This window comes from Pteropus vampyrus, unplaced genomic scaffold (assembly GCF_000151845.1).
Source record: "Pteropus vampyrus isolate Shadow unplaced genomic scaffold, Pvam_2.0 Scaffold52, whole genome shotgun sequence".
Classification (NCBI taxonomy): domain Eukaryota; kingdom Metazoa; phylum Chordata; class Mammalia; order Chiroptera; family Pteropodidae; genus Pteropus; species Pteropus vampyrus.
Window position 1 is genome coordinate 3,767,003 of NW_011888833.1, and position 10,737 is coordinate 3,777,739.

Consider the following 10,737-nt stretch of genomic DNA (forward strand, 5'->3'; position numbering starts at 1 on the left):
GCCGCGGCCCCGACTCACCTGAATGTGCATGGCGCCCTCTACTGCCTCCTGGATGTCCCTGCAACCGGAGATGAGTGACAGCTGCTGATGGGCGCTCAGAGCGCCTTTCAGAGAACCCGACTGCTCCAGCAACTTTATCTCTTTTCTGGAAAAAAGGAGGGCGCGATCGCTGAGTATTCACAAGCAAATTTAAAACGAAAAAAAGGTCAGCATTGCCCATCAGGAGCGACTCGACAGTCAAAACCACAGAGATGCCACTTCGCGCGTCAGGATGGCTGCCATCAAAAGAACATGAAAAACACCAAGGGCAGGTGAGGACGTGGGACACCGGTGCCCCTGCGCCCGGTGCGGGGACTGTATAGAACGTGCAGCCACTGCGGCGACCAGCTGGCTGGCTTCTCAGAAAGTTAAAAATACAACCACCACGTGATCCGGGATTCCACTTCCTGCCGCAAACAGACCCGGAACAACTGGAAGCAGAGCCTGGGAGACCCGCACACCCGTGCTGGGTGCAGGGCTGTTCACAGCCGCCAGGAGACAGAAGCGACCCAAGTGCCCGCAGATGGGCCAATCCACAGACAAATTCCCATTCAAACAACAGAATATTATTCGGCCTGTCACCTGCCACGACATGGGGTGAACCTGGAAGACACTGTGCTCTGTGAAATAAGCCCATCACAAAAGGGCAGCTCCTGTGCGATCCCACTTACTCAAGGCCCCCAGTGCTGTCGAAACCGTGGAGACAGAAGGTAGGTGGTGGGAGTAGGGGCTGGGTGGCGGGGGTTAGTGTTAAATGGAAACAGTTTCCATCTGGCAAGGTGACAAGAGTTATGGAGACAAATGGGAATATACTTAACATCAGTGAACTGTACCCTTAAATGTGCTATGGTAGTAGGTTTTACGTGCATTCTACCACGATTAAGTTTTTTAGAAAAAAAAAAATTGTTTACAGATGAAGCAAAGCCAACGAGGGTCAAAGTGGGAGGCAGAGGTTCTGTGTCCTCAGCCTTCCATCAGTCAGCGTCTTCTATTCGGGACCAGCCGGCTTCCTGGTGTGTCACCGGTCAGTCACACAGGCCCCGTGCTGGGTAGAACACCCTGCTGTCACCGTCTTAAAATCCTCAATGAATCCTGAGCAAAAGGCCTGCATTTTCATCAGCGGTCTGGTAGAGTAGCTGAAAATCCGTGAAAATCCGTGGCGGATTGCCTAAGCAAGGGGGCACGCACACAGACACACGCAGCTGCCACGTTCGGGCTTTCCACGAAGCTCTGTGGATGTTCCGCCAGTGAGTCAAATCATTGGGCAGCCCAGCGTCGGGGCCCCCCCATGGGACCTGCTGGGAAGCTGCATTTGCGTTTAAAGGTGGAGAAAAAGCAAATCCTGGCGGTGATCAGGGGAGGGTAAGGTACGGGTGAGTTTCTTTCATTTCTGTTTTTGAGGTTTTATTCGAAAGGAGTGTTTACTCCTTTTTAAGATGATGGCGAAAGGGGAAACTTGTGCACTCCTGGTAGAGGGTGCAGCAGCTGTGGAAGATGGACGGCATCCGACGTGGCTTTACCCCCGTGATCCAGCAACCCCGCTTCTGGGCACATGTCCCAACAAGGAAAGCAGGCACTTGAAGAGATGCTTGCACGCCCGTGTACAATAGCAGCGATGTTCACTGTCGCCCAAAGCAACTCGGGTGCCCATCGATGGATGGACAGATAAATGAGACGTGGTACACACTCACGACAGAATGCTACCCTGCCTTAAAAAGGAAGGACACCCTGTCACATGCTACACTGTGGATGACCCTTGAGGACATTCTACCAAGTGAAATCAGCCAGTCACAAGAAGACAAACACTGTGTGACTGCTCTCGTATGAGGCACCCAGAGCAGTCAGATTCATAGAGACAGACAGCAGGACGCAGGTCTCCAGGGGCGGGGGGGATGGGGAGCTAGTCTTTCATGCAGACAGAGTTTGTTTTGCAAAATGGAAAGTTCTAGAGGTGATGTTGGTGATGGTGGCCCAACAGTGTGTGTGTATGTAATGCTGCTGAACTACACACTTAAAAATGGTAAGGATGGTAAGTGTTATGGTATTTTTTTTTCCCTAGACTCCAGAACTGTGAGAACGGTATGTTTGTTTGTTTTTTTTTTTTTACCCTAGTTAGAAATAAAAAAGACAAAGACTATATATTTTCTTCATCACTGGAGTGGTTGCTTTAACCGGCATTAACTTTTATTTAAACTTGAATCCCCATCTATGGCCATGCCACCCTGAACAAGCCCGATCCCATCTGATCTCGGAAGCTAAGCAGGGTCGGGCCTGGTTAGTACTTGGATGGGAGACCACCTAGGAAGACCAGGTGCTGTAGGCGTAAAAAATAAATAAATAAAATATAAGGGATTGTAAGATGGCAAGGTCCTTGCAATCTGTGAGGTCAACCAAGGGTTGCCTCGCCTAATAAATAAATAAATAAATAAACTTGAATCTTCTAGAAAGATAATGAGGATAGAAGTCAAGCAAGATTGAAACTCCATAGGACCTAGAATGCAGAAATGAACTGATTTAGGGGCCACCTTGTAGGTTTTATAGGATGAGTTAGAAAATCGTTTCGGCTAGCATCATTCCAATCGATTCACGTAATAATAATCTAGGCGTGGACTTCCACTCACATGTGGTGAATGAAACACATATGTTTATCCTGCTCCCTGCGGAAACCTCGATAAAACCAGACTAATCCTCTTAACTAGACGTAACGTGATCGTCTCACGATGCACACAAATGTCAATCACTATGTTGCACACCCGAAACGACTATGATGCCATATGCCAATTATACCTCCACAGAGAAAAATTGTAAATAAAAATAGAAGCATGCAAGCAGAAGATATTTTTTGGAAGATGGGACAGGATGGAGACGCGGTCAAGGGAACACCAGCGAGAAGCATGTTGATGGGTCTCCAGAGGGGGCCTGGCATGGCCAGAGTCCGCAGACACTGGTGTAGCACAGCCAGACAGGGCGGCAGGAGCCCAGGCCCCCCCCGCCCCCCAACTGCTGTAGTAATGCAGCCAAGACACAGCAGCCACAAGAGGGCAGGCGTGACACGCTGGGGAAGATGAGCATTAGATCAGCTCACACGTGAATGGTGAGACCTGTCACACACGTGTGCACGTGCACACGCATGCACACACCCACACATGCACACACGTGCGCGCACGCACACACCCCTCCAGGCACTTGTCCTAGGTGGCAGCGGCATGCCGCATGGAGACTGGCGGGGCCCCTCCAACGCTGCGAAGGGCACCGAGGGCCCTTGGCCCGATCCCCACAAACCCCTCAGAGCTGGTCGCTGCCTCTTTCTTCAGTAGGACACAGCATTACCAGGCACTACACGGCCTCTGACGTTGGAGAGAGGACAATACAAAACCACCTGTCCGTAGGTGGGGTGGCCATGTGTGTGTCCCCTGCTCGCATAGAGGCTGCTGCTGTTCCCTGGCCCGGCTCCGTCGCTGGTACCGAGGCCCAAGCGGACCCCTCCGAGGGCCCCAGGGCTCCACCCGCACCTCCAGTTCGCGGCTGGCCACATTCGCGCCCCCGAACCCCAGGAGTCAGGTGCCGGCAGCGTGGGGCGCGGTCCCCCAGTGCGGCATCTCCGGCGCGGAATGCCACGTGAGCCCGTCTCTCTCGTGCGTTCACCACGCTTTTGCCCTTTTCCATGGTTTTGAAATGGGGAGAAAAAGGCCGCGGAACAGCAGCGAGGGCCCCGGACGGTGCGTGTGTCGCCTCGACCTTGACTGCCTCCCACCGAAGGCCATCTCCACTGTCCCGGCGGCGGCCTCCCTGATAAAATCATTTCATCCCGACCCCTCCCGCCTTTCATGTGGTTACTGCCCAGGCCCCTCGGACATCCCAACCTGAAACCCTCTGGGGAGGCACATAAATCACCGTGGAGAGAAGGAACACGCGCTCCATTTCTTCCCCAGGAGATGCGGCTCCGCCCACTGGGACCCAGGCCGGCCCGGTGAACAGAGTGCGCTTTGACCTGCTGTCTGTCACCGTCAGAGACCTCAGAGGCGACAGCCACACGGTTGCTGCGTCTGTGCCCCCTCACGCCAGGGGAGCTGCACTGCCCACCTGCACCGCCCACCTGCACCGCCCACCTGCACCGCCGCTGTGTGTGCACAGCACAAGCACCCAGGGGCCCAGCACAAGCGGGAGTTCGTGGCCTCTTATACTCAGTTATTCTGGTCAGAGGCATATAGAGAAACCGAGTCCGTTTCAGACCAGAGCAGACCGGCCCACCCGACTCCAGGCTGACACCCAGTGCGAGATGTTCCAGTCGAGATCTGAGCAGTGAGTCCACAAGTCCAAGGCCCCACCACAGGGACCCCCGAGCTCAGGGACGAGCAGTTCAGCTACTCGGGACCCTGAGCCCAGGGCCGCGGCCTTGTTCAGAGGTCGCCGCCTCTGGTGCTTTACGAACCCCTACCTGCTTAGAACACAGGTTCATGTTCGGGGGGGTGCTGAGGTCAAGAGCCACCCTCGGCTCACGGAAAGACGGCAGGGAGAAGAGTAGGTTGTCACAAGACAGTGACGTCTGATTGGGGCTCCAGCCAGACAAAGCAGCTTGTCCTCTGCCCCGAGGTGGGGTGGTCACTGAGATGTCAGCGCGGCCCACGCCAGGGAGTCCTGGTCCTGTGGGCTAGAATGTCCCTGTCACTACATGGACATGAGGCTGGATGCGAACCATACGAAGCAACCCGCTCCTGATCTGGGGTCCGCACTACAGCTTGGCTTACTTATGTTTGTTTTGCTTCTTAAGATTTCCTCAGTCTCTCGGATTCTTACTTGAGGCCTGGGACGTGCCAAGCCCTGGGAATTCTGGGAACACAGTGGAGAACACCTGCCGGTAAGGTTTTCCAGAAGCAAGCTACCTCTCCACTGTGAGATTTCAATATGCTAAGTCTTCAGTTATTCGTTTTGCCACCCTGTTAGAAAAAAGATTAGTCTTGACAGCATTTTTGTTTTACTTTTTAATTCACTCGGATCTCTTGGCCTGGTGCGAGTTGCGATAATCATTTCTTTACTCTTCTAATGTGTCAATATTTTTAGAAAATCCATTTCATCCCGTTTAAGTTCATTTTTTTGCAAGTGCAGGATCAAGATGTACTATTTCTAACTCATTTAAGATGAGCGTTTAATAGGTCTAAAACTCACGGAATTTTTATGCAGAGGTAACGAATTTCGACATTTTATTTTGTGCTGCGGAACGTTCAGCAGAACCTGAAGGGGGACGGGAAGCAACCGCAGGGTGGGGCTGAGACCAGGAGCAGACGGGGAGCTGCCTTCCACGAGTCTGGGCAAGGTCCCAGTGACTCCGTTTGCACAAGGGCTGAGTGGCGCCCTGATGTCCCAGGCTCTGGGGACAAGACCGGCACTGTGCTACTTCTGTGCTCACGTGGCTCACACAGAGGTCATGGAACCTGAGTACCCAGGGCACGGAGGGCCCCTGGGGAGCTCGTAGCCCAGTGTGGTGGACGAAGACCACAAAACAGTGTCGTGAAAGGGCCCCCCGGGGCACACGCTGTTTCGACCACTGGTCAGTTCGACCTAGCTGGGAAGATGCACTGATCATGCTCCTGGACGGAAAGGTGACATTGGTCTTCCTTACACCATGTGACGAACACGTGGCCAAGGACATCTGGCCCTTGGGTTCCGAATGTGGGGGGGCCCTAGGGCTGTAGTTAATATGTGTTGACCTGCAGGCTGACACAGTTCACTGAGTGAAAGTGGTGGCAATGATTCCTTCCTGGCTGAAAAAATTTTGAAACTCAGAATTCATCTTATCGACCAAAATAATCGCAAAAAACAAGGTTTGGACTCAATCTTCTTAACCTGCTCTCTGCGCAGAAATGGCATGTGTGGAAATCTTGTGATCTGAGAAAGGAAAGCAGGTCACAAGACCAAAGCCTAGTACTCCCCAGGGGGGCAGTGTGGCACTGTTCGCCCCGTTTCAACTATTGAACACAGGGATTGAGAAGCTTTTTCTGTAAGGGTCACATAGGACATGTTAGGCTTTGGCCATCTAGGTCTCTGTTACATAGTCTTCTTTTTGTATTTGATAAGCCTAAAATGTAAAATCCAATCTTACGGAAAATGGGCTGCAGGCCAGGTGTGGCCACCTGGTAGTGTCTGCCAGCCCCTGGTCTGACATGATGTGTATGTCAGCCACCTTTCCAGATGACCTACTTCTCACTCCTCCCTCTCCCTCCAGGTCAGAGATCTTAGTCTGTGGTGTTTACCACAAACTCAACACCAAGATAAACACATAGGAGGTGCCCAGCCAGTGACTCCTATAGCGGAAGCCACTGGCATCCACAGAGATCTCTCGGAATCCCGTTTGCCAGCGCTGGGTGCCCACCCTCTTGCTTTTGAATTCTTTGTTGCTAAGGGCTCACGTGTGTCCTCTCTCTGAGCACCACCCTGGACCCGGACGAGAGACCTGGAAGTGCCTGAGAGTTCTCATCGCCGGGGTGGGGGTGGGGGCGGGGGAGCTCCCAGCTACTGACGGGTGCAGGATATGAAGGGTCAGCAATCCTGCCCTCAGGGGTGACAGACTTTGCAGAGTACATTCTGCTCCAGAAACTCCCTGGCATCCTCATGAGTCTAGGACTTCTGAAATCATGCCCGCAGTTGGCTTTTTAGTCTTCCTTACTCCCTCGCTCCCCACTGGCTTCTCCTGGGAGCACTTCCTGGCCCAGAAATCTTCATCTCGGGATCTGGTTCTGAGGACACTGATCTAAGACAGCCTCGGGTACTGGAATTATCAGGTACATAAATACAGAACAATTGTGCACTAGATGCGCAAAGATTTTTTTTTTTTTTAATGGAACCATAAAGAATGAGCAAACAATGAGAAGTCATTCAAAACGAACAAGTATATTTGGAAAAGAAGCAAATGGAACTTTTAAAATGAAAATGTAATTATTGAAGTAAGCTCCGTGGCTGGTGTAAACGGCAGATTAGATACGGCGAAAACTAGAATTAGTGAACTAGGAGAAAGATCTAGAACGTGGATCCAGAATGCATTCCAAAGAGACGTGGAGAGAGAAAATATGAAATAGGTTAAAAGGTATGAAGGCTGGAATGAGTTGGTTCGATACAGAGATAATCAGAATCTCAGAAGTCTCACTGTCCAGTATGTATACCCTGTAGACACCTGCATTTCTACACTGGGGACATATGCCCCAATAATTACTGGAAACGGCGCTAATGTTTGTAAAAGGTAAAAGAGAAATAAACTATAGAAGTCACATAGTAGAATATTAGACAGCAATGACGACGGATGTACCAGAAGCACAAAAATGAGCAAAACTGAACTGTATCTTGTTTGGGGGTACATATATCTGATAAAACTATTTTTTAGGCAAATGATAAACACAAAATAAAGGTGCTTTATTTACTAATTGGTACTTCGGGTGGGAAGGCAGAGGGAGCAGATCCACAGGTACACACAGGGTATCGATAATGTTCTCGACCCCCAGCTGGGTAAAAGGTTCATTAAGGTATATAATTTCTTGCCACCTATAGCCTGACCTCATGGCCTATATGTTAGTCTTTTCAGAAAGTAAATGAGGAGGCATATTTCTGTTACACAAAAATGCACATTCAAGTGACACGTTCATGGACAGCCCTCAAAGGAGAATGACCGCCTGAGCGAGATGATGTCTGAGAGGGTCAAACTGTGCTCGGGGCGGGGAAATCAGGGCGCCGTGCCCCCAGGCACACTGCAGCGCCGTGGGGTCTCTCTCTCTGACCTACCGATTCTCGTCCTTCTTCCTTTGGTTCCTATTCCTCTTCTACAAGCTGCAGTCACCCCTAAAACACAGCCTTCGGCATTCGGTAGGCTCGTCTGCTCCCACACTTGTAACTATTATTGTTATCCCTGTTAATCTGGGTCCTGCCACCATTCCATCGATAGATCAAAACAACTCTCAGGGCCTGGTAATGCCCTTGCAGCCCCTGCAGCCCCGCCCACGCCCTGAAGCCCCGCCCACGCTCTGCAGCCCCGCCCACGCCCTGCTGCCCCCTGCTCACCGCCCCTGCACTCCGCCCGTCACCTCCTGAAACCCAGCTTGCCTGCCCCTAGAGAACACAGGAAACCCAGACCTACAGGCCTGTGGGACACAGCAGGAGTTTACAAACGCGTTCAGGACCGATGCCTGCGATCCACATGCAGTTCGCCACCCCTGTCCCACCTCTTACAACTCTAGGGTCTTTCCGCCGCAACTGGAGCCCCTCCTTCAGTATGCATCTCAATCCCCCCGTAGGTCTGGCCTTTACCAGCTCAGTGGCACTGTAATAGCCCTGAAGTGAAAGTGAACCACAGACGTTTGTGACCTTGAGAATGTGCAAACAAGACTCACTGAGAGCAACAGTCATCCCGTCCCTCCCGGAGGTGCCAGCTGACTTACCTGATGTTTTCCAGGGAATTCGTTATCTTCTGTTGCTCAATGTCATACAGTTTCACCTTGAAGCCGCCACTGGCAAACAACATAGCCCAGCTTTGCCCGATGAGTCCACTGAAGGGAAATTTAAGAAAGGCTTCCAGTTAATAACGACACAGGTTTTCATTCCCAAACCAGAATCATTTTTTTTTTAATTGTACAGCATCCTACTCTTAAAGTAGTTAATATCGTCAAGTCACCCATTTTGATAGCTCTATTGATTTAAAATGTTTTCTGTCTCCACGTAGGAGCCCCTGAGTCCTCGACCCCCGTGCGGCATTAACACTGCGTGTGCAGCACCCCCAATGTCAGGGAGCTAACGCGTGCCACTCCCCAGACAAAGCTGCAGAAAGGAGGTGGTGTGGATCTGAAACTTATGAGCATTGTCTTAGGCAAGTCACTTCCCTTGAAGAACAGGTATGACTGTCCCTGCCCCCTTCAAATAAATAATTACTGCCACCGCCACCGGCATCTGTGCAGGTATGCGGTGCCGAGCAACATTAAACGGGTTATGTGTTCACCTCTGTTGATCTTACAGCAACCCACAAGGTCGGCGCTATTGTTTTCATTTCATGCATGGGAAAACTGAGGTGCAGGCAGGTGAGGACGACTCAGGCTGTAAGGGCCAAGCCGAGACCCACCCCAGCAGTCTGACTCCAGTCCTCACCAGTACGTTCTGCCCACTGGTCCAGACCGACTGGGAAAGGAAGCCATCGGCTTTAGCAAGATGAATAGGGCAGGGACCATGACAAGAGCAGTTTCGGTGGACTGGCAGGGAAGAAAGCAAGCCTGCCGGGTTAACAGAAATGGGCTTCTACTTCTAACTACCAGGTCAGGAAACAGAGCGACAGAGGGACACATTGTAACAAGGACTGACGTAACAAGGACACTTTCTGCACACTCAGAATGCGGGAAACTTTACAGGACAAACGACCCACATACTTCAACAAGTAAACTGCCAGGACCCGGACAATTTCTTAGAGTTGTGTTTGAGGGAACAGGAAATATATCCTCGAGGACAAAGAGCCCGCCTGCTTACCTCTTACTATAAATCGGAGGCCTCCCCAAGCTCAGCATCCCTCTCCGGAGCACACGCACTGAATCTGCAGGTGTCCGCCTGGCCCCTCCATGTCACGCCCCCGGGACTCGGGGAGAGGGGGAACCAAGGCAAATATGACATCCATGCTGCCTGCTCTATGCTGAAAGTTCTTTATCTCTGACCACGGGGTTTCACGTCCTCTGCCAGCAGGAAATAGTAGCAGGCTAAGCTATCAGCTTGTAGGGAGCCTGCACATGCAGTTGGGAAGCTTGTCTCGGTCGAGGTGTTATTTCTCTGCAGTCACTGTGTGAGTCACTTTGGGAAAAGGACGCTAGAAGAGTAGTCACGGGGTGGGCTCCAAGGAACAGTCTCCCACCACATCTCCCTCCGCGCCCCGCCCCCCCCAATTCAGCTCATCCATAGCTCTGGTTCCGAACATAGGAAGTAAGATACATACATCAGAATGTATGTATCTTACTTCCTATGAGACTAAAAAGACTGGCAATGCTTCGTGTTGGTGATGTTATGGGGAAATGGGTACACACAAACTATTGGGGAGGAATATAAACTGGTGTAAAGTGTCTGGAGGCAATCTAACACCTTGTATCAAAATTGTAAGTGTTTGTGATATTCGACCTAGGAATTTTACTCTTAGAATTTATCTTAGGTTCCTATGGGCAATGCACAAAGGTATTCATTCACAATAGCATTTATATTAGTAAAAAATTAAAAACTATCTAATATTCAGAATTGGTAGAATAACTCATACACAGATAAAGCAAATATAACAAATTTTCAACAGCCATTTTATACAGAGGTAAGTATGTGGGTATTCTTTTTTCTGTATTTTCAACTCTTCTGTAGGTTTGAAAATTTTCATAATAAAAACTTGGGGAGAAATTAGTTATATTTCATATAACAGGCATAACTACTTTGGCTGTTTTTTTGTTTGTTTTTTTTTAATCATACTAGATTTCATGGCCTGTATCGCCAACATATCTCTAAAGGACAGACCAAGAGCAGAAAGCCAGTTCCGGGAACCATGGCATCTCCTGCCCACACACGTACTCAGTTACTGAGACCGGACGTGAAGTAGCCACGTAATCTGAAGCAGCCAATCACCTGGCTCAACGACGGCGCCCACTGACATCTGCAGCCTGACTCGCATAAAGGCACTGAGCCGATCAGATTTCTTCTTCTGAA

The 10,737-nt window shown here is 50.7% G+C and overlaps 1 protein-coding gene and 1 non-coding gene across 2 annotated transcripts in view; one reads left to right on the top strand and one right to left on the bottom strand.

Moving 5' to 3' along the window:
* The window catches only part of CRYL1 (crystallin lambda 1), a 76,996-nt gene that overhangs the window by 60,322 nt on the left and 5,937 nt on the right, over positions 1-10,737 (bottom strand). The window contains exons 2-3 of the mRNA XM_023530714.1: positions 8,463-8,570; positions 19-145 (exon numbers count right to left, since the gene is read on the bottom strand). Of these exons, the coding sequence (XP_023386482.1) occupies positions 19-145; positions 8,463-8,570 (235 nt within the window). The remainder of the gene's footprint in view (positions 1-18; positions 146-8,462; positions 8,571-10,737) is intronic.
* Positions 2,244-2,362, top strand: LOC111739688. The gene has a single exon (XR_002780346.1). It is a non-coding gene; the product is annotated as a 5S ribosomal RNA (ribosomal RNA).